This window comes from Felis catus, chromosome A1 (assembly GCF_018350175.1).
Source record: "Felis catus isolate Fca126 chromosome A1, F.catus_Fca126_mat1.0, whole genome shotgun sequence".
Classification (NCBI taxonomy): domain Eukaryota; kingdom Metazoa; phylum Chordata; class Mammalia; order Carnivora; family Felidae; genus Felis; species Felis catus.
The window spans coordinates 16,306,638-16,324,949 of NC_058368.1; the positions used below are offsets into that span (position 1 = coordinate 16,306,638).

The 18,312-nt window shown below is 34.0% G+C and overlaps 1 protein-coding gene across 7 annotated transcripts in view; it reads right to left on the bottom strand.

Annotated features, from left to right (window-relative positions):
• Positions 1–18,312, bottom strand: part of POSTN (periostin) — a 36,465-nt gene that overhangs the window by 3,638 nt on the left and 14,515 nt on the right. The window contains exons 9-21 of one of the 7 annotated variants that reach the window (XM_011284921.4): positions 18,150–18,284; positions 16,363–16,511; positions 15,122–15,258; positions 13,591–13,721; positions 12,921–13,051; positions 12,712–12,814; positions 12,538–12,605; positions 11,768–11,813; positions 8,245–8,325; positions 5,013–5,102; positions 4,252–4,341; positions 3,188–3,265; positions 2,713–2,796 (exon numbers count right to left, since the gene is read on the bottom strand). In XM_011284921.4, the coding sequence (XP_011283223.1) occupies positions 2,713–2,796; positions 3,188–3,265; positions 4,252–4,341; positions 5,013–5,102; positions 8,245–8,325; positions 11,768–11,813; positions 12,538–12,605; positions 12,712–12,814; positions 12,921–13,051; positions 13,591–13,721; positions 15,122–15,258; positions 16,363–16,511; positions 18,150–18,284 (1,323 nt within the window). The remainder of the gene's footprint in view (positions 1–2,712; positions 2,797–3,187; positions 3,266–4,251; positions 4,342–5,012; positions 5,103–8,244; positions 8,326–11,767; positions 11,814–12,537; positions 12,606–12,711; positions 12,815–12,920; positions 13,052–13,590; positions 13,722–15,121; positions 15,259–16,362; positions 16,512–18,149; positions 18,285–18,312) is intronic. The other 6 variants (XM_011284946.4, XM_011284999.4, XM_011284973.4 and 3 more) reach the window with 6 other exon arrangements.

Sequence of the window (18,312 nt, forward strand, 5' to 3'; positions counted from 1 at the left end):
ATGAAAGTGGGATCAAGTCATATGCTTAGAGAAGCAAAATGTGCGAGAATAAACCAATCATATGAATGATCCCACATGAATGCCCCTCCCTACCATGTTTTATGAAACACGCAAAGTGCTTCAGCCCAATTATTTATAGGATTTTTGCATATTTACCATAGGTATGGCTCTCAGAAATTTAAATTAGGTGTAAAATATTACTTCATTACATTTATACTATATAAGTGTATTGTGTTAATATAGTCGGCCATGATATTTACAGTAGCTAGCATTACTGGGAGCTTGTGTTTACTGAGCATTATTCCAAGTGCTTTTCATACATTACCTCATTTATATGTAAGTGACATTACTATCCTCATTTTCAGATGAAGAATCAACTTAAGTTAGTTTGAGTTGGAGCCCAGATCAAAAGCCAGACCTGCAAGCTGATCCCTATTCTCTACACAGGCTTTACATGTTATATTGGCAGATCTGTCAAAACCATCCAAAATGACTTGTTTTTTGTTCCTTCCTGTATAGCTTGATATTCTCCCTTAATTACTTTGGTAGTTTTAGTAAATGTAATTTTATCTAAGATAAGTGTGAAACTTCTATGCATTTCATGAGAACATTTTTTAGTTGGGGGCTTGGATGTACTTCAATGGTAAATCACAATATTGAAACCAAAAGGGCCACTGAGCCATGTTACTAGTCATGACTAGAATAATTGAGGAATATACTCAATTCATCAAAATGTACTACATGTATCACTATAAGCAGTCTAGATAGAAAACTCCAAGCTTTAATATGAAGACTACAGTTTGGATAGAGATCAATTATCTATACTATGAAAGAACAAAAGCAAGCCTTGCGTGATGTACTCTTTATTCACAGCAGCTTCTTTGGAAATAGGTATCTCAGGATCTGGACGCTTATAACTCAGTGATGACACATTGGTTTTACAGGGCTAGGAAAAAAAATACTAGCATGTCCAGTTAGTTTCCAAATACTAGTAACTATGCTTCTTATGTTGTCTTTCTTATGAGAACAAAAGCCTTAGAAATGTTTTTTAAAATTTGTGATGTGGCATTGTGGAAATTAATGCTTTATAGATATGTAGAGAAACCAAATATTGAGAACTAAAGGAATCAACCTCTGGGATAAAACAGGAGTTAAAGAAAGATTTCCTTAACTAAAATTAGAATATCATATTCTTGTAGCAGGTATATTTTCTTTTGCCTGAAGTTATTGTTATGTACTTAGTTCGCTGTCTATAATCGACTTGTTAACTGGGGCTTATTAAAGGTGAAGAAAACATACTTACCTGAAGTTTAAGACTAAATAAAGCAAAGCAATGTATATATAGGTGCGGCTACTAATTGATTCATTCTCTAAAAAGCACTGCCATTCTACAAAGCTGCTTACTATGGCAAGGACTTAACAAAAAAAAAAAAAGAATTCAATTTAACCTTCATAATATCTTCACCACTTCCCTCAAATCTTTGTTTTCCTAGCTGACAGTTAAACATTTGTGGATAGATGAGTAAATTCTGTATTAGATCATACAGAAAACCTTGATTCTATTACGGCTTTGGCTGTGTCACACTCTCCCTACAGTCTGAACGGAAATCTTGTATTTTTCAGACACATATTTTTCTATTGAGGGGAAATTTAATCATTGGTTAAATAAAAATTATTTATTTTTACTATCGCTGAAGGGTCTCAACACTATATATAAGAGGTTTTACCTATATAAAATAAAGAATAAAGAAACAATTGCTTAAAATATGTGTGGTCCCAAAAGAATTTACATCTTCTTGGACACAGTGATAACAAATTAAGCAGAAAAACCATCTTGGACAATACTTTGGAGAAATACCAACTTTCAGTTGTGTTTCTCAGATATTTCAAGAAGTATTTTTGATTTTTGTAAATAATTTATATGCTTCTTTAAAACAATTTGTCATCTAAATACTTTCGTTTTTAATAAAATGAACTAGAAATTTATTTATTCAAATGCCAATTATCCAAATAATATTTCATTAGTATTTACTATTTCTTTGAATAATTACCATTTAGAGTTTGCATAAGATTTTGAATTCTTTTTTTTCTCCTTTGCTTTTAAAAGTAGGTCCTTTTAATGCCATAGACAGAGAACATTCATACTTTAAAGATTAATTTCATATGCAAAATAATTTACATCTCCAGGTATAGATTATCACTCAAACTGTTAGAAGAAACAGATATTCATTCTCAAGAATGTAGTTTGGAAAAGAAAATTGCTAAATGCACTGTCTTGTTTTTATTTCTAGATCTATGCACTTAAAAAATCTATAAACATGCTTTTTATTATTGTTGTGGGGGCAGTGAATACATTTTTTTAAATATAAAAAGTATGTCAATTTAGACTTCTTTAAACAACTACCAATTTAAAAAGTATTCTTCTTTCAGATACTTAAAATATCCTTACAATTATCTGTATCAAAGAAAAAAAATATTCATTGCTCCCCAAGTTTATGCCATACAACTTTTTAAAGACCGTTTCAACTAGTAATCATTTCTTCATTATTATTACTTAAACTTCTGTTGAACTGATCAGTCTCTTAAGACAACGTATGATGTTGTCTTTTTCAACCTTATGAAAAGAAAAACCTGAATGTTCAGTCTTTAAAAAGTTGAAGAATTCAGTCACCAGAACCTGTTAGGCGGGTTAGTGGTTTTCCTTTTACTAACCTCCCTGAAGCAGTCTTTTAATTTCTTCATCTTCAAATAAATGACCATCACCTCCTTCAATGAATTTGGTGACCTTGGTGACCTCTGAGAGGATACATGTTTATAGCAGAAATTGGTTTATGTAATAGAAACACAGGAGACTTGATGTGATACATAATGGCATCTGGCAAACAATGAATTCCAGACCAACACTTGGTTCTTTTTCTATCTTTAGCGTTGGTTTTTCATAAGTCAGTTTTCTTATAAGGCTATTGAACTATATATCACAAAACAATTAATACAACCCAATGTCATTTGGATTTCATTCTCTATCTTTGGGCTTTTTTTCACATGCTGGCATGGAACTTGAATGAAAGAACGAGATAGAGTAGAAAACCTGTAAAAGGGCTCAAAGATTATCTTAGACTGAAACAGGTAGCTTAGGTCAAGTCACATTTTAATTTTTCTACACCTTCTTGCAATATTTATTGCTGACCTTCCTGCAATAATTTCTTCAGTGTTTCTTCGGTTTCTCCACCACCAGTGGAAATCCTAGTGTATTTTATTTCAGGACCTGAAAGAAAGAAAAAAATTTTTTTTAAAAAAAGGTCTAAAACAGCGATGGGCAAACTTCCTACCGAAAGGGCCAGATAGGAAGTATTTTAGACTTTGTAGGCCATACGGCTCGTGGTGCAGCTGTTCACATTGCCATTGTAGTGTGAAAATAGTTACACACGTTATATGAAGGACTGATCACACTGGGTTCCAAACAGAACTTTACATAAGTAGGTGGCGCAAGCCATAGTTGCTGACTGCTCATTTAAACAAATACTTAAAACATAGCTGAATTCAGAATTTTAGGCTAATTCATTGGTGGGAGACTGACACAGTGGTTTGCTAAACTGATCAGTTGCCTTATACAAACTTGTGTATATTTCAGTATGTAGATGTGTAATAAACCTTAAGCTAAATGGAAAATCAAAGGAGGGAATCGTTTTTCTTCTAGGATTTACTAACTCATTACAAATAGCAAGGGGAAAATGTTATGTCACATGTATGAATATGTATAATAAAAACACATGCTTATCATGCTTATAGATTAGTCCACAAATTCCAATTCAGAGAAAAACACAGATTAAATAGTTAGGATAATATTATTGCTGTCAAAAAATGATGTATCTTCAGTAACCACCATGAAAATGACTTAGTCAATTTCTCTAGTGATTCTTATAGAGACAGAGCTTTTTTTAAGATTTACTATGGTTTTGGGGCGCCTGGGTGGCGCAGTCGGTTAGGCGTCCGACTTCAGCCAGGTCACGATCTCGCGGTCCGTGAGTTCGAGCCCCGCGTCGGGCTCTGGGCTGATGGCTCAGAGCCTGGAGCCTGTTTCCGATTCTGTGTCTCCCTCTCTCTCTGCCCCTCCCCCGTTCATGCTCTGTCTCTCTCTGTCCCAAAAATAAATAAACGTTGAAAAAAAAATTTAATAAAAAAAAAAAAAGATTTACTATGGTTTTATCTTTATAATTCAAGCATAGTTCCATGTATGGAATCAAAGATTACCTGTAATGATTCGTTCTTCTCTTGTCTCTTTTTCGGTTATTTCCACAGGCACTCCATCAATGATTTTAGTGTATTTTTTAATAATTGGCTCTAAAAGTAGGGGAAGAAAAATTCATATGGTATATCCCCTTATGATGTCTAAACTGCCAAATGTAGACATTTTCATTATTAAATATATTTCTCAAAGCCATACCATTTAGAATTCAAACATAATCATTTGGGGGACATATCTTAAATAGGTTTAGATCAACAAATGTCTAAAAACTGTAGCAGTTATGTCCTGAATCTTGGGTGAGGGAGAGAGCTAACTCTCCATGCCATACTTATTTTCTGACAATGGAGTGAGTGTTTAGTAAGAATCCAGGGAATTATACATCATTAGAGTGGGAACCCTGCTGGAGAGTCCCAGCAGTGACTGATTAGTCAACCTTATACAATGGTCATTTTTTCTTCTAAATCCAATAGATCACTTTGTATTGACATTATTATTATCATTATATTTCATAATCATCACTTGCATATGCATGATATGCATATGTTGGACCTGGTGGCTTAATGGTTAAATTAACTCCAATTTGTTACATTGGCTTAATTTCATTAAAGGTAAATTGTATTTTATTTGTAAGTGAGAAAAGTATTCCCACAATTTATATAAAAAGAAAGCCAAGAGAAAACATCAGATGTTCAATATATTTAACCAACACTATTTCAAAATAATCACAGTGATCCTAACTAGGCTTTAGGAAATACACATAACGCACCTCCATGGATCACTTCAGTTACTGTTTCACCTTCTTTAATCAGTCTGAGCTCAGGTTCACCTTCAATTTTGACCTTTGTTATTGTGGGTCCTGAGGTATTGTTTTAGGAGACAAATTATCATGTTAAGGCAGTTCTTTAACTTTGACAGAACAGGAAATTTGTTTTAACACTTGGTGTTATTCAAACATCAAAGTGTTTTTGGGTTCTATGAAATCAATTTTAAACATTTCCCATTGTCTTCAAATTAAGCAGTATTTATGAGACCAAATGACTCAGTCTATTGGTGTGCTACTACAATTACTTTCATGATTCATGTTTTAGCATTTAGCATAAGTTCATCCATTCATTTGCAGTTGTGAAGTAGAATCACACAAGGTATTATATGTCGCTGTACTTTGTGAATTATACAGTATGTACAAATTTAAGTTGCTCTAATGATAAGTAATTTAGATCTTACTTTACTATGCTGATATCATCTATAACTTTCATTAAATTTTTAAATTTAATTTTTAATTACTCAATACTGTACACTTTTTATCAAATGTGCATAAGACTGAACATTTAAAAAAACCTCAACCTTTGGTACATATATTTAAGACACCGAATTTCAGATTTTCTGGGAAAATGAATTTGAGTACTTACCTTATATATGAAAATTATTTATTGATTAATAATTACTAATTATTTTAATAATTAATATACTAATTAATAATAAAACAGTCCTTCAAATGCAGAAGTTAAACAAATGTTGCATTTGACTTACAAAATGATTTTGCTCCCAGAGAAAATCATTTTGAATGTTAGAAAGCTGATTACTACATTAGTTGACCAAGACTATTTTATAGAGAAGAAAAGTAAAGTTCAGTACATTTAACTCATACTGTAACACCCTTCAGCAGTTGAATGTCACTGTATTTGCTTATCCTTGAGAGGCTTTATTTGTTTGTCCAGAAATTTTCAATGTTACACCATTACCCAGAGTTAGTCTAAAACAATCTAAAATAATGAAGATAATTGTTCATTCAAATAATAAATGAATGATATCATAATATTTGATCTGTGGGACCAAGGGATATTGAGCATCAAGTGTAAGTCCAGGTTTTTAAGGTGTAGAAATTTCAAAAGGAAAATACACCTAAGGAATTTAAGAACAGAAATGAGTTAATAAAACATCCAAATCAACATTTCTTTTGGAAAAGCCTAAACTGAAATTTCAGAAACACCCTCTATCATGATGCTCTATGAAGGTAGGGATTTTTCGCAAATCTTTTTTTTTTTTTTTCACATTTACTGCCAGCACTTAGGAGAATGCCTAGCACTATAATAAGATGCTCAGTAAGTGTTTGTTGAAATGAATTTCAGTTGATTTATTCTTAATTCTATAATTGGTTAAGTACCCTTTATAAGAAATACTTTAAATTGTATTTTGGAGTCTAGTATATACTTAGTAAGAATTCAGGAGTCATTAATGAACCTGCAAAAGTTCAGTGATAGGGAAATGCCAGTAGCAATGTTAGCGCTGGACAATTGTGAATGGCTGTCAAGATAATTACGTATTTCCTTCAGTATGTTACACAGACATAAAACTTCTGAATCTTTGAACTTAAAAATTTTTAATACATTGGTGACATGACCCCATTTGTCATCCTTGTTCCCTGTCTAGGAAGAACCCAGGTAGAGTTGATGCTCCACTGGGTGCCTAATTCAAGAAAGATTAATACAATAGAATCCCACTGGCAAAAATCGGGAAGATAAATGGGTTGAAGAAGCTTGAAAGAAAAGATAGGAATCTTTGGAAATAAGAAAAACACATGTAAATGATTTTGATTATAGAAGCTGTGTACAAGTGATTATATAAATTTTTAGGGAATCTAATTTTAAAAAGAGTATAAGAATGTTAAAATCAAATGTATTACCAAGCATTACTTGATAATTTTCATTAAAATGATCAAGAAAAATTTCTCAACAAAAATTTAAGTGATTTAATTTCTTAAGACACCAAATTCTCATCAAAATATAAAAGAAATCAAATGACCATAGGTGTAGTATTTTTTTAGTAAGCACAGATTTCAAAGCCTACATCAATTATCAAATTTAGGTCTCAAGAATAAAAATATAGATAATTAGCTAGGAAATAAACTTTTATATGTATGTTTCCAATATTTAAATGTAAATCATGGCCTGCCTTTAAAGGAACTAACAAAAATATTCAAGAAATTGCCATCTCAATCTATAGAATGAGAAGAAATATCAAAAATAATCAAAGTTATATCAAATAATCAAAAATAATTAAAGTAATAGTTTTTTTGACATTCAATTGAGAACATGATTTATCCTTTTTTTTGAAGATTGTTTCTATCCTTCTTAAGAATAAAGGAGAAATCCTGGTCTTTTCACTGTGGTCAGTCACCACATTAAGATGCTTAGACATAAAAATAAAACGTTCTTACGGTCTGACCCTTGGTAATAATTAAAATGCATGAAATAAAGGTGGCATCAAAAATGTTGGAGTTGGCTAACAGACAGTGACGGTACAAAGAAAACTATTTAATATTCTAGTCTGAAATACCAGAAGGAAAATAAATATACCAATTGATGTATATTATATATATGTGTATAAGAATATGTGTATTCTCAATATGTAAGTTCAGGACTGCAATTAAGAATACTTATTTCTTTTTGACTTAATGCACCAGCTGCTTATTCCTTCATCTGTTTCTGGTGGTCTGATTTAAAAATATATCATATGTGGTTATTATTTTAAAAGCTTTCATCAATGTACAGCTTCAGTGCTCTCTTAGATGGTTGAATGAAAAATGCCTGTATTTTTGGAAGAGCTTCTTATAACAAGATATCCATGTGGGGAGATTGGAGATAAAGCTACAAAATAGTACACTGAAGGAGTCTAATTGCAGTATAAAATAAAGCTCGGATTTTTTTGTTTATTTCTTTGTTTACTTATGTATTTATCTGGGTTCTAGTGCTAATGCAATGGCCAATTAGGTTGAAATGAAATCAAGTACAAGCAAATGTACTGAAAGTATTAGGAATGCACCATCTACTCTGCTAAATAATTTGCATTCCGCATTCTGCAATCACATGAGCATGCCATTGATATAGAAATATTTAGCATGTTAGTTTCAAAAAGAATGCAGATACATTCATAGAAATCAGTCTATTACTTGGATTTTTTTCCACAAAGAAGGAACCATGTATAACAGTTGATTTTACCTTCAGTTTTGATAATAGGCTGAAGACTGCCTTCAATCACTTTAATTTTTGGTTCCACAACTTTGGTTATAATTTTAGTTGCTGAAAGTATAGAAAGTGGAACATAAATGATGTTTACATAAAAACAACCTGAATAAAATTGTCCTCTCTCTCTTTGTCTTAATCTTTGCTGGGTACTAAGATATAAGGGGTGGTAATGTGTTCAGGCAGTCAGGTCCAGTAAATATTCATGGTACATTATCTATCGTCTTCTCATGTCCAGATGGTGTACTCTGAAGTCCAGACACATGGATTTGTTCCAGTGAAATATATACACACTAAGTGAGGAATTCTATCTAGAGACCTGTAATTTTGAACTGCAACACTAAAGCTCTTTACCTTCTTTAGTACTTCTTGAAAATATTGGCTGCATAGCAACAGAAGACAAATAAACATGATTAATTTCATGCGATTCATAATATCTTCAATTGCATTGTTGGGTTTTTTTTCTCATAAGAAAAAAATGAAAGACAAAGACAAAATATTTTTCATGCATTTGATAACAGTGATATAGAGAGGAAAATATGAAAAAATAGTTCAAAATAATTAAAAGTAAAAACAAATTTCAACCAGCCAAATATGAGCTCTATGCAACAAATATGATATGATCAGTATTTAAATTATAGGGTAAAATGTTTAGTTTTCAGCCTTAATATCATCATCATTTTTTTAAAACTTAGAAGTATGTATTTGAAATGTGCCATCCATCCAACTCAGAAAATAATATGCAAAATGTATTTAAAATAGCAGCAAACTATTTGGTTGACTTTTTTTTTTTTTTGTACAGATTAACTGGAAATGTGCCTCTGGAGCCATACAACCAGAGCTACTGGCTTTTGTCATTTCTACTTAGAAACCTTAAAAGATGGCTCCATTAGGGGTGCCTGGGTGACTCAGTCAGTTAAGCTTCTGACTTCAGCTCAGGTCATGATCTCACAGCTTGTGGGTTCAAGTCCTGTGTCAGGCTCTGTGCTGACAGCTCAGAGCCTGGAGCCTACTTCAGATTCTGTGTCTCCCTCTCTCTCTACCCCCCTCCACCCCAACTCACTCTCTGTCTGTCTCTCTCTTTCTCTCAAAAATAAACATTAGGGGCGCCTGGGTGGCTCAGTCAGTTGAGCAGCTGACTTCGGCTCAGGTCATGATCTCACAGCTCGTGAGTTTGAGCCCCACGTCCGGCTCTGTGCTGACAGCTCAGAGCCTGGAGCCTGCTTCGGATTCTGTGTCTCCCTCTCTCTCTGTTCCTCCCCTGCTCATTCTCTGTCTCTCAAAAATACATAAACATTAAAAATAAATTTTAAAAATAAATAAACATTAAAAATGTTTTTTTTTTTTAAATGACGGCTCCATTAGATAGTGGGCCACACTAAAGCTAACTGCAATTATAACAGATTGTGTTGACACATTAGAGATGAGATGTTAGCACAATTTGGGTTTCTGTCACATTCTCACCTTTGGTTTCTGAAATGTTTAGCTGTGTCAACTTTTAAAAATTCCTATGAGTTCCAGACCTTAATTGTGACTATGTTTCAGTCATATCAAATTTTATATCTTGAAATCTTAAATTATGAAGCTCTAAAATATATCAAATCTATGCATCTAATTACTGATCCCACAAGTGGTCTTGCCACAGGAAACCTTTCCATGAAAACTAAATCCACAGAGGTCTCTGCTGCTACTATCAAAATGGGTTAATTACTTTTAGCATAAATTTTCAAGTGGGACTCAAAGTATGGGATGTTGCTATAGGTTGGTAGCTTTGTTTCAATCTTGCTTGACTGAAGACTTAAATAGTTTTGACAAGTCCTGGGCTGAGGATCAAATACTGATTTTATTCTGCTGTACCTCAAATGTTATGTATTTGACAACATATACTAAAGAGAATTTTTTTCCCCATACAATTGAAAACTATGATATTTTGGGGATAAGAATAATATATAGCAAGGAAATTAAAGAAATTTTAGAGACAAGTCAATAAAGGAACATAAAAATGGAATCTTAGTTTTAATTATTCTCCACCTCTATTTGAGGGACACTTATAAATAGCAGCATTCCCATGTGGGGAGGAGTTAAAGAAACATCTGGCATCAGAATGCAAATCTCTGTGCAGTTTCAAGAGCTTTGAGTAGGTAGACAAGGTGTATTAGACTTACATATTTTCGTAAATCGTAACGTATTTTCTGTGAGTGAGGATCCAATTTTAAGAGAGGAAAATAAAGGAATTATAAGATTGTGGCTCACTCTAAGCAAAATATTGCATTGGCACATGTAGAAAGTAGTGGACCTTTAATGGATAAAGCAGGAAAGGTAAAGAAATGTAGTATAGTTATACATCTTTAGTGAGAAAGATGACATAACATTTCTGATGAATAGAGCCCATAATGATTCTTTAATTTGTTATAAAATATATACAAGATTGTATACTTCCATACTGGAATTTATACCTGGTTGAATCATAGCTATTCCAGCTCCATCTTTCAAACAGTGCTGAGCTGGCCTGATACTGGATTTGCATGTGTTATTATTACATCATTGAAATCAGCAGACATTTTGTTTTGCTCCTTACATTTTCTTTATTCCTTTTCCATATCTAGTGTAAATCTTAAGGAATTTTTTCTATTAAATAACAGAATGATCACAGTATAAAATGGAGTTACTTTCTAGCCAGGGTAAATGTGGGAATTGAAGTAATCCTTTAACTACTGGTGCATTTTGAGTGTTTAATTGTAGAGTCAAAACAAAATGAAAAGAATTTCTGCTTTGAAAGCTACAACAAAGGAAAGAAAAAGACAAATGACGAAAAAAACACATTGGAAAAAGAATACTACACGTCACAGTTATGAGAATGAAATGCCCTTTACCATTGTTAAGTAGTAGAGGTTTAATTTTGATAATCTGGTAAAGTCAGGGATAAAAGAACCTTGGAATCTAGGAACTTAGGTTTATTGCCTGGCAAAGACCAATTTTTGGATTTGGATTTCTCAACATCCACTTTTGGATGGGGAGAGTTTTTGAACTGCCAATTCATAAACATTAGGATTCTTTGGCACACCCCTCCCACCGTGCCCTTAGAAAGCTGATGGCTTGAGGGTGGAATGAACTACAAATCCTTCAGCAGTGTTACTTCTGTGTCCATACATCTGAATTTTCAGATAGCTCTGGAATGCCTTTTGGCTGTCTCTCCTCTTCGTATGTTTGTATGTCTTTTTTTTTCCATGCTAGCAATTATGTTTTACTGCTATTCCCATATCCTCTCATTCTTGTTTTTCAGATGAATGGGAAAGTGGTCCATAGAGGCTGAATGGTAATGGCCCTGGCTGAGAGGTCTCATCCAGACCTTAAGCCTGTGTCAAGTGGATGAAATTTGCCATTGTTTGGAATTCTAAATACCAGATTATCAATAATTTCCAAGTACAAAGTAAATATTGTGTTTTCTTTTTTGTACATCTTGTCACTTGTATATGACAAATATTCATTATGTACTTACTGTAGACAGTCATGGGGATTTCTTTGAAGGTGCTACCACGAACAAACTGAAAATAAATACACTTGTATTTAGTAACATGAAATTAGTAGTTTTATTAACAAAATTATGGCACCACTTTAATTCTTACTAAAGTGAAAATAGTGAAGGTATCATTACATTTAATAGAAATGAAGTCTTCATATAAACCATTTTACAATCTCCTGCTATTGGGTCAGATGGCATAAAAATTATTGAAGGTGTTACTCAAGAGTCTTAAAAATTATGGAATAGTTAATCCAAAGTTAAATGTTTATTAAATAATATTTCATATGTTTTCTGATACTTTGACTTTATAAGGATAAAGGGGGAAAATACTTTTTTGCCTTTAACTACTGTGATTAGTGATAATTTTTTTACAAGTACATACTTTCTCTTTCCCTTATATTCTGTAGCAAAGGCATTTGGTGATAGAAAGATTATAGTATTTTTTATCTGCATTTCTTTTCTTTCCAACTGGACTGTATTTTTTAAATAAAGGGACATCTCTGATTCAGCTTAACATTTCCCATTATAGTTAATACAGTGCTTGAGCCCAAGTAGGTTTCAGAGATATTTGTAGAATAAAACCATAAAGAAATTATCTCATTTACTCACGGGTGAGCCAGTGGTACATAATCTACAAAGAGCGGTCCAAGTCCAGGGTACATCTAAGCTACTCATGTATACATTTCTAGTCTTTTATGTAAAACCTGCAATATCTGTTTAGGAACAAATCCAATAATGTTCTGTACCTTAATCTGGATGTATTTGATCAGTTTATTAAGGATTTCCAGTAGCTGATCATTTCCAACAGGTGTGTCTATGAAGAGGAATATTAAATTAATATTGATAAGAGCATTTGAAATACAAATATACGCTTCTATTGAAAAAGATGTAGCCCACTAGTGAGTTCAGTAATTACCAACCTGCTGGGTAGAGGAGTTTATCTACAACATGAATGACACCATTCGTTGTCATGATGTCAGATTCTTTTGATTTCACTTCATTCACCAGAAGTGTATCATTTACCTATCAAAACAGGGGATAACATCAGTGAGAAGTTTAATGAAAAATTAACACGAAGATAATTGAGCAATAAGTGAATGCTATCATAAATTCATTCTAGAGAACTCACTCCTTTCAGATAGATTTTGCTTCCTTGTGTGGTCTTCAGAATGTTAGTAACACCAGGTTCGAATCCCTTTCCAATGAAAACTCCTGGTGTCAGGTGATAAAGGATGATGTTTTGAAGAGCATTTTTGTCTCCTGGAGGGAAAAATATAGATTTATTTATAACGTGTCATATTTTTTGATAATTTGATACTAGAAAAACTAAGGATAAAAATATTTCTTTGTCTTTCGTTTTTCCACACTGTGATTTCTCATCATTTCATTGTTCCTTCAAGTTGCTATCAACGAATGCCATGTCAAAACAGTCACTTCAGTCTGTTCAATCAAAATATTAGCCAACTTACTGGGAGGAAAAAAATCAAATTATTTTTGGAATTGGAATTGTTTCTTTCCTTGTCACCTAGTTGTGTGGACTCGAATAGAAATAGCATAAGTGAACATCTAGGTCAACAACATGACGGCAAGCAACTGCTAATGTAATGTAATTACTAATGTAATTAAGAACACTAATGAGTGACTTTCCGTATATTCCATGTGGAATTAAAAGAAACTAATGCTAGGCATGAATATTAAAGTGGGGACATTTTTGAGGCTCACTTCTGTGCAGGAATGCTTGAGGAAGAAATGAGATCCTGAACACAAAGGACAAATATCTGGTATCCACTTTTACTCACGAATCAGAATTTCTTTTTCTTCATTTGTCATTCCCTTAAAGGCATCATTGGTTGGGACAAATAAGGTCCAATCCCCAGGTTGTGTCAGGAGCTCTTTCAGGTCTGCGGCTTCAAGTAGGCTGAGGAAAATGCTAAGCAGGAAAGATATGTATATTTATTCTGTTAGATTTAAATTTAGGTATGCTCACCCACAATACATGGAATAAAAGAGCATCCATATATTCTGGAAAGCATGAGAAAGTGTTCATACATTTTTTTTAACGTTTATTTATTTTTGAGACAGAGAGAGACAGAACATGAACGGGGGAGGGGCAGAGAGAGGGAGACACAGAATCTGAAACAGGCTCCAGGCTCCGAGCTGTCAGCACAGAGCCCAGCGTGGGGCTCAAACCCGCGGATCGCGAGATCATGACCTGAGCCGAAGTCGGCCGCCCAACCGACTGAGCCACCCAGGCGCCCCTATACATTTTCATAGTTCAGATGCAGTTTACCTGTTAAGAAAGTTTAACCAGGGGGAAATTATTTAAATATACATATGGTTTTTAAAATTTCCTAAACTCGGGGAATGCCTGAGTGGCTCAGTCAGTTAACCTTCCAAATTTGGTTCAGGTCATGATCTCACAGTTCGTGGGTTTGAGCCCCATGTCAGGCTCTGTGCTGACAGTGCAGAGCCTGGAATCTGCTTCGAGTTCTGTGTCTCCCTCTTTCTCTCCCCCAACCCTATTCATGTTCTCTTTCTCTCTCCCTCTCCCTCTCTCAAAAATGCATAAACATTAAAAAAAAATTTTGTTTAATTTCCTAAACGTGGTTTTTATCCTATAAAACTTAATAAGGTCACACTTTATAACAAAAAAGAAGCGTGTAGTTTTCATTTAAAATTCTACAAACTAGTCTTGGCTAGTATATAATATCATTTTTAAAAATTAAATATTTAATGTTTATTAATAAAATACTTATTAATGAAATATGTATTATTTTAATTATTAATAATTATTAATGATTTTAACATTTAAAAACTTGGGGCGCCTGGGTGGCTCAGTTGGTTAAGCGGACAACTTCGGCTCAGGTCATGATCTCGCAGTCCGTGAGTTCAAGCCCCGCGTCGGGCTCTGTGCTGACAGCTCAGAGCCTGGAGACTGCTTCAGATTCTGTGTCTCCCTCTCTCTCTGACCCTCCCCCGTTCATGCTCTGTCTCTCTCTGTCTCAAAAATAAATAAACATTAAAAAAAATTAAAAAAAAACATTAAAAAACTTAAATACAAAAAAATTTGCAAGGAAGAAGTCCATCTATTAAATTATTTCACTCACCAAATCATATTATGGTGAACTAGGAAGTAAAATAGTGTTAACATATTTCAGTTTTGAAAACATTTGCATGGACTTCTTACTGTAAATTCTACGTTCAGTATGATTGAATACTGAATGCCTTTTGGAATACTATGAAACAAAACTATGTTAATAGTTCTTGCTCTGTGTGTGTGTGTGTGTGTGTGTGTGTGTGTGTGTGTATAAATGAAACTAATAGGCTTACCTAAAGCGTTTATCTTGTTTTAGTTTTTCATGGAGGGATTTCTCTGCTGGTTTGATGATCTCTCGGAATATGTGAATGGCACCATTTCTTCCTTGTTTGCTTCCTCTCACCATGCATGAATTTTCAATGCAGACAGCCTAGCAAAAAAAAAGAAAGACACAGCTGTACATGTCCTTAATCGAGATGTCCTAAGTGGAAGTAGTTGCATAGTTGAGTTTCTGGAATGACTCTTCTAAGAGGTCTTCTGACCTCTGTGACTGGAAGAAACAGCATCTCAGTTCTGTTTTTATGGTCTGGTACAATCTGATCTCACACTTCTTATTTGGTCAGTTACTAGCTAGGCTACTCTATGTATCATCATCGGGAAATAACAAAAATTCACCAGGAAATAGTTTCATCAGGAAGTAACAAAAATTCCATAGAATTCCATGCCTACATCTTTCATCATTCTTCTCCAGGTTCTAACCATTCTTCCACACCCCCTTTAAGAAACTTTTGTCCTTTAACTCTTTAGGACCTTCTTTATTCCTGACTTCAGTGCCTTTTGTGATCTTCACAAATATTTATTATATTTTCCTGACTGCGAGTCCCTATCGATTTATTTTGTAGTGTTTTTGAACAAATATATGTATATGCAGCCCATTTTCTGCAGCCTGTAAAATATGTGTCATGGAATTGTGGAGCCATAGTGAGCAGCTGCTGTGCGCCCTATCAGGTAATGCTTCACTTCCTATGAAACCTTTGAGCTGTAGATGCATTTGTTACCTGGACAGAAATTGAACAGCACTGCTAGTTGAATTGTAATCTTCATTAGTAATACTTTCTAGAAATTTTCCCTCAGAAAAAATATGTCAGAGCCATTTTATAGACATCAGAGATCTTTATGTGTCTATAAAAAATTACCTTGTAAACTGCACAAGACTTCATAAATCAAAAGCTTGCTTTAGAGAACTTTTAGTGATTTCTAGAATTGAAATAATAAATGCCTTAGAACATAAAGTTATTTACAATGAAACAAACTCAAATTATCTGATTTATTATTACATTGCACTTTTTGTGTCCTTTGCTCACAGTCTTTTCATACATTACTCAGTTCCCTGATCCTCCTCTGAATATTTACTATTATAAAACCACATTAATAAAGTTCTGGAAACATTCATTATAACACCATTCTTAGACAAGGACATGTCATTTGACATTTAGGCCAATGTGGATGTCTTATATTTTCCTGATTTACTTACTGTTCGATAGACAAAGACTCTGAGCTGTTTGCCTCCAATGGTTTCAAGTTTTTGTCCATTGTAAAGCTCATTAAGCCCAACTTTTACTTTCAGTATGTGATTCTGCAGAATTAATTTAAGAAGCCGCTGATCCATGCTCAGAGTATCATCTATAAATAAATTCACGAGGACAAGGATTAATTAGAAAGCATTAAAATTCCTCCTGGTAAGAGAAAATCATGAAAATGGGAAATCCCTAATACTATCCATATTGTGGATTCTGCGTTCAAACCGTATATGAGTCAACTAACTGCTCAAGGCTATGAATTCTATGCACCAATTAGGAACTCTGTGAGATATTCCATCAAATGAATATCATTTGATGATAACATTGACTTGATAACATCATTCGGAGGAGTCCAAACGATGGACTCCATCTCTGTAAGGGCTACATAGTGTTGTGTGGTCATTGGCAAAAGGTAAGCTCTAATATTGGCCAAGATTTTTTCTGAGAATTTGATATACATTAATCACATGAAAGACTATGGATGAATCATTTATAAATTTATATTTACCTCTGAAGAGAAAATCAAAATACATACACTCTCTTAAATGTGGGTTAATGTCAACACATGTGGATATAGTTATTACAAAGAGGAATAATAGTATTTCTAGGAATTTGAATTTTTTGTTAATAACACTATGTACCACAATTTAGCATTTCAAAAAATATTTTAAAAATAATGCTTGGGGCGCCTGGGTGGCGCAGTCGGTTAAGCGTCCGACTTCAGCCAGGTCACGATCTCGCGGTCCGTGAGTTCGAGCCCCGCGTCAGGCTCTGGGCTGATGGCTCGGAGCCTGGAGCCTGTTTCCAATTCTGTGTCTCCCTCTTTCTCTCTGCCCCTCCCCTGTTCATGCTCTGTCTCTCTCTGTCCCAAAAATAAATAAAAAACGTTGAAAAAAAATTAAAAAAAAATAATGCTTGTTTTTTAACTACTCAATTTTGCCTTATAATTTTTTTTAATTTTTTTTCAACGTTTATTTATTTTTGGGACAGAGAGAGACAGAGCATGAATGGGGGAGGGGCAGAGAGAGAGGGAGACACAGAATTGGAAACAGGCTCCAGGCTCTGAGCCATCAGCCCAGATCCTGACGCGGGGCTTGAACTCACGGACTGCAAGATCGTGACCTGGCTGAAGTCGGATGCTCAACCGACTGCGCCACCCAGGCGCCCCGATAATTTAAATACATCTTTATGAAATCACTTTTCTGGAAAAAGTGGCAGGTTGCATTAATGTAAACACCATCCTTGATTAGCAGCTCTTAGATAAAATACTTATAATTATAGTTTGCATCATAATATGAAAGTGATAATAAATAGTCTCTTGCTTTTATTTATTTATAATTTGACACCTCACATCAAATTTTGAGATGGAAAATATACTTATTTTTTCTTAAATATTATGTTGGTGTTAAATAAACAAATCAGATTTATTTTTCTTAAGATCTATTAATACATACCTTAAGTGTGCTGGAAACATGATTAGAGTCATAGAATAACTGAACATCCTTTATCAAAAACTTTCACTCCCTGTAGGCTATTATCTATTCTAATGAAATGTTTTGAAATGAAGGACATTTTAACAGAGACGACATAGTGCTAATGATGTGTAGTCAATAAAGTAATAATCAGCACCTTGTAGAATGTCTGTTATTCCTTAACGCAGACAATCATGGTGAAGAAAAATAGTGTGTGAAGGTTGGTGGGGGGTGGTGGGAGAGTAGGAATGACAGTATCCAGTACATACCTGAAAACGCATTATTCACAGGGGCCAGCAAAGTATATTCTCCATCTGGCCGCAAAGCAGATGCCAAGCCTAGTTGGGCCACGAGGTCTGTGAAAGTGGTTTGCTGATTTCCAGCCAGCTCAATAACTTGTTTAGCTGTAAAGGAAACCATCACCATCCCAAC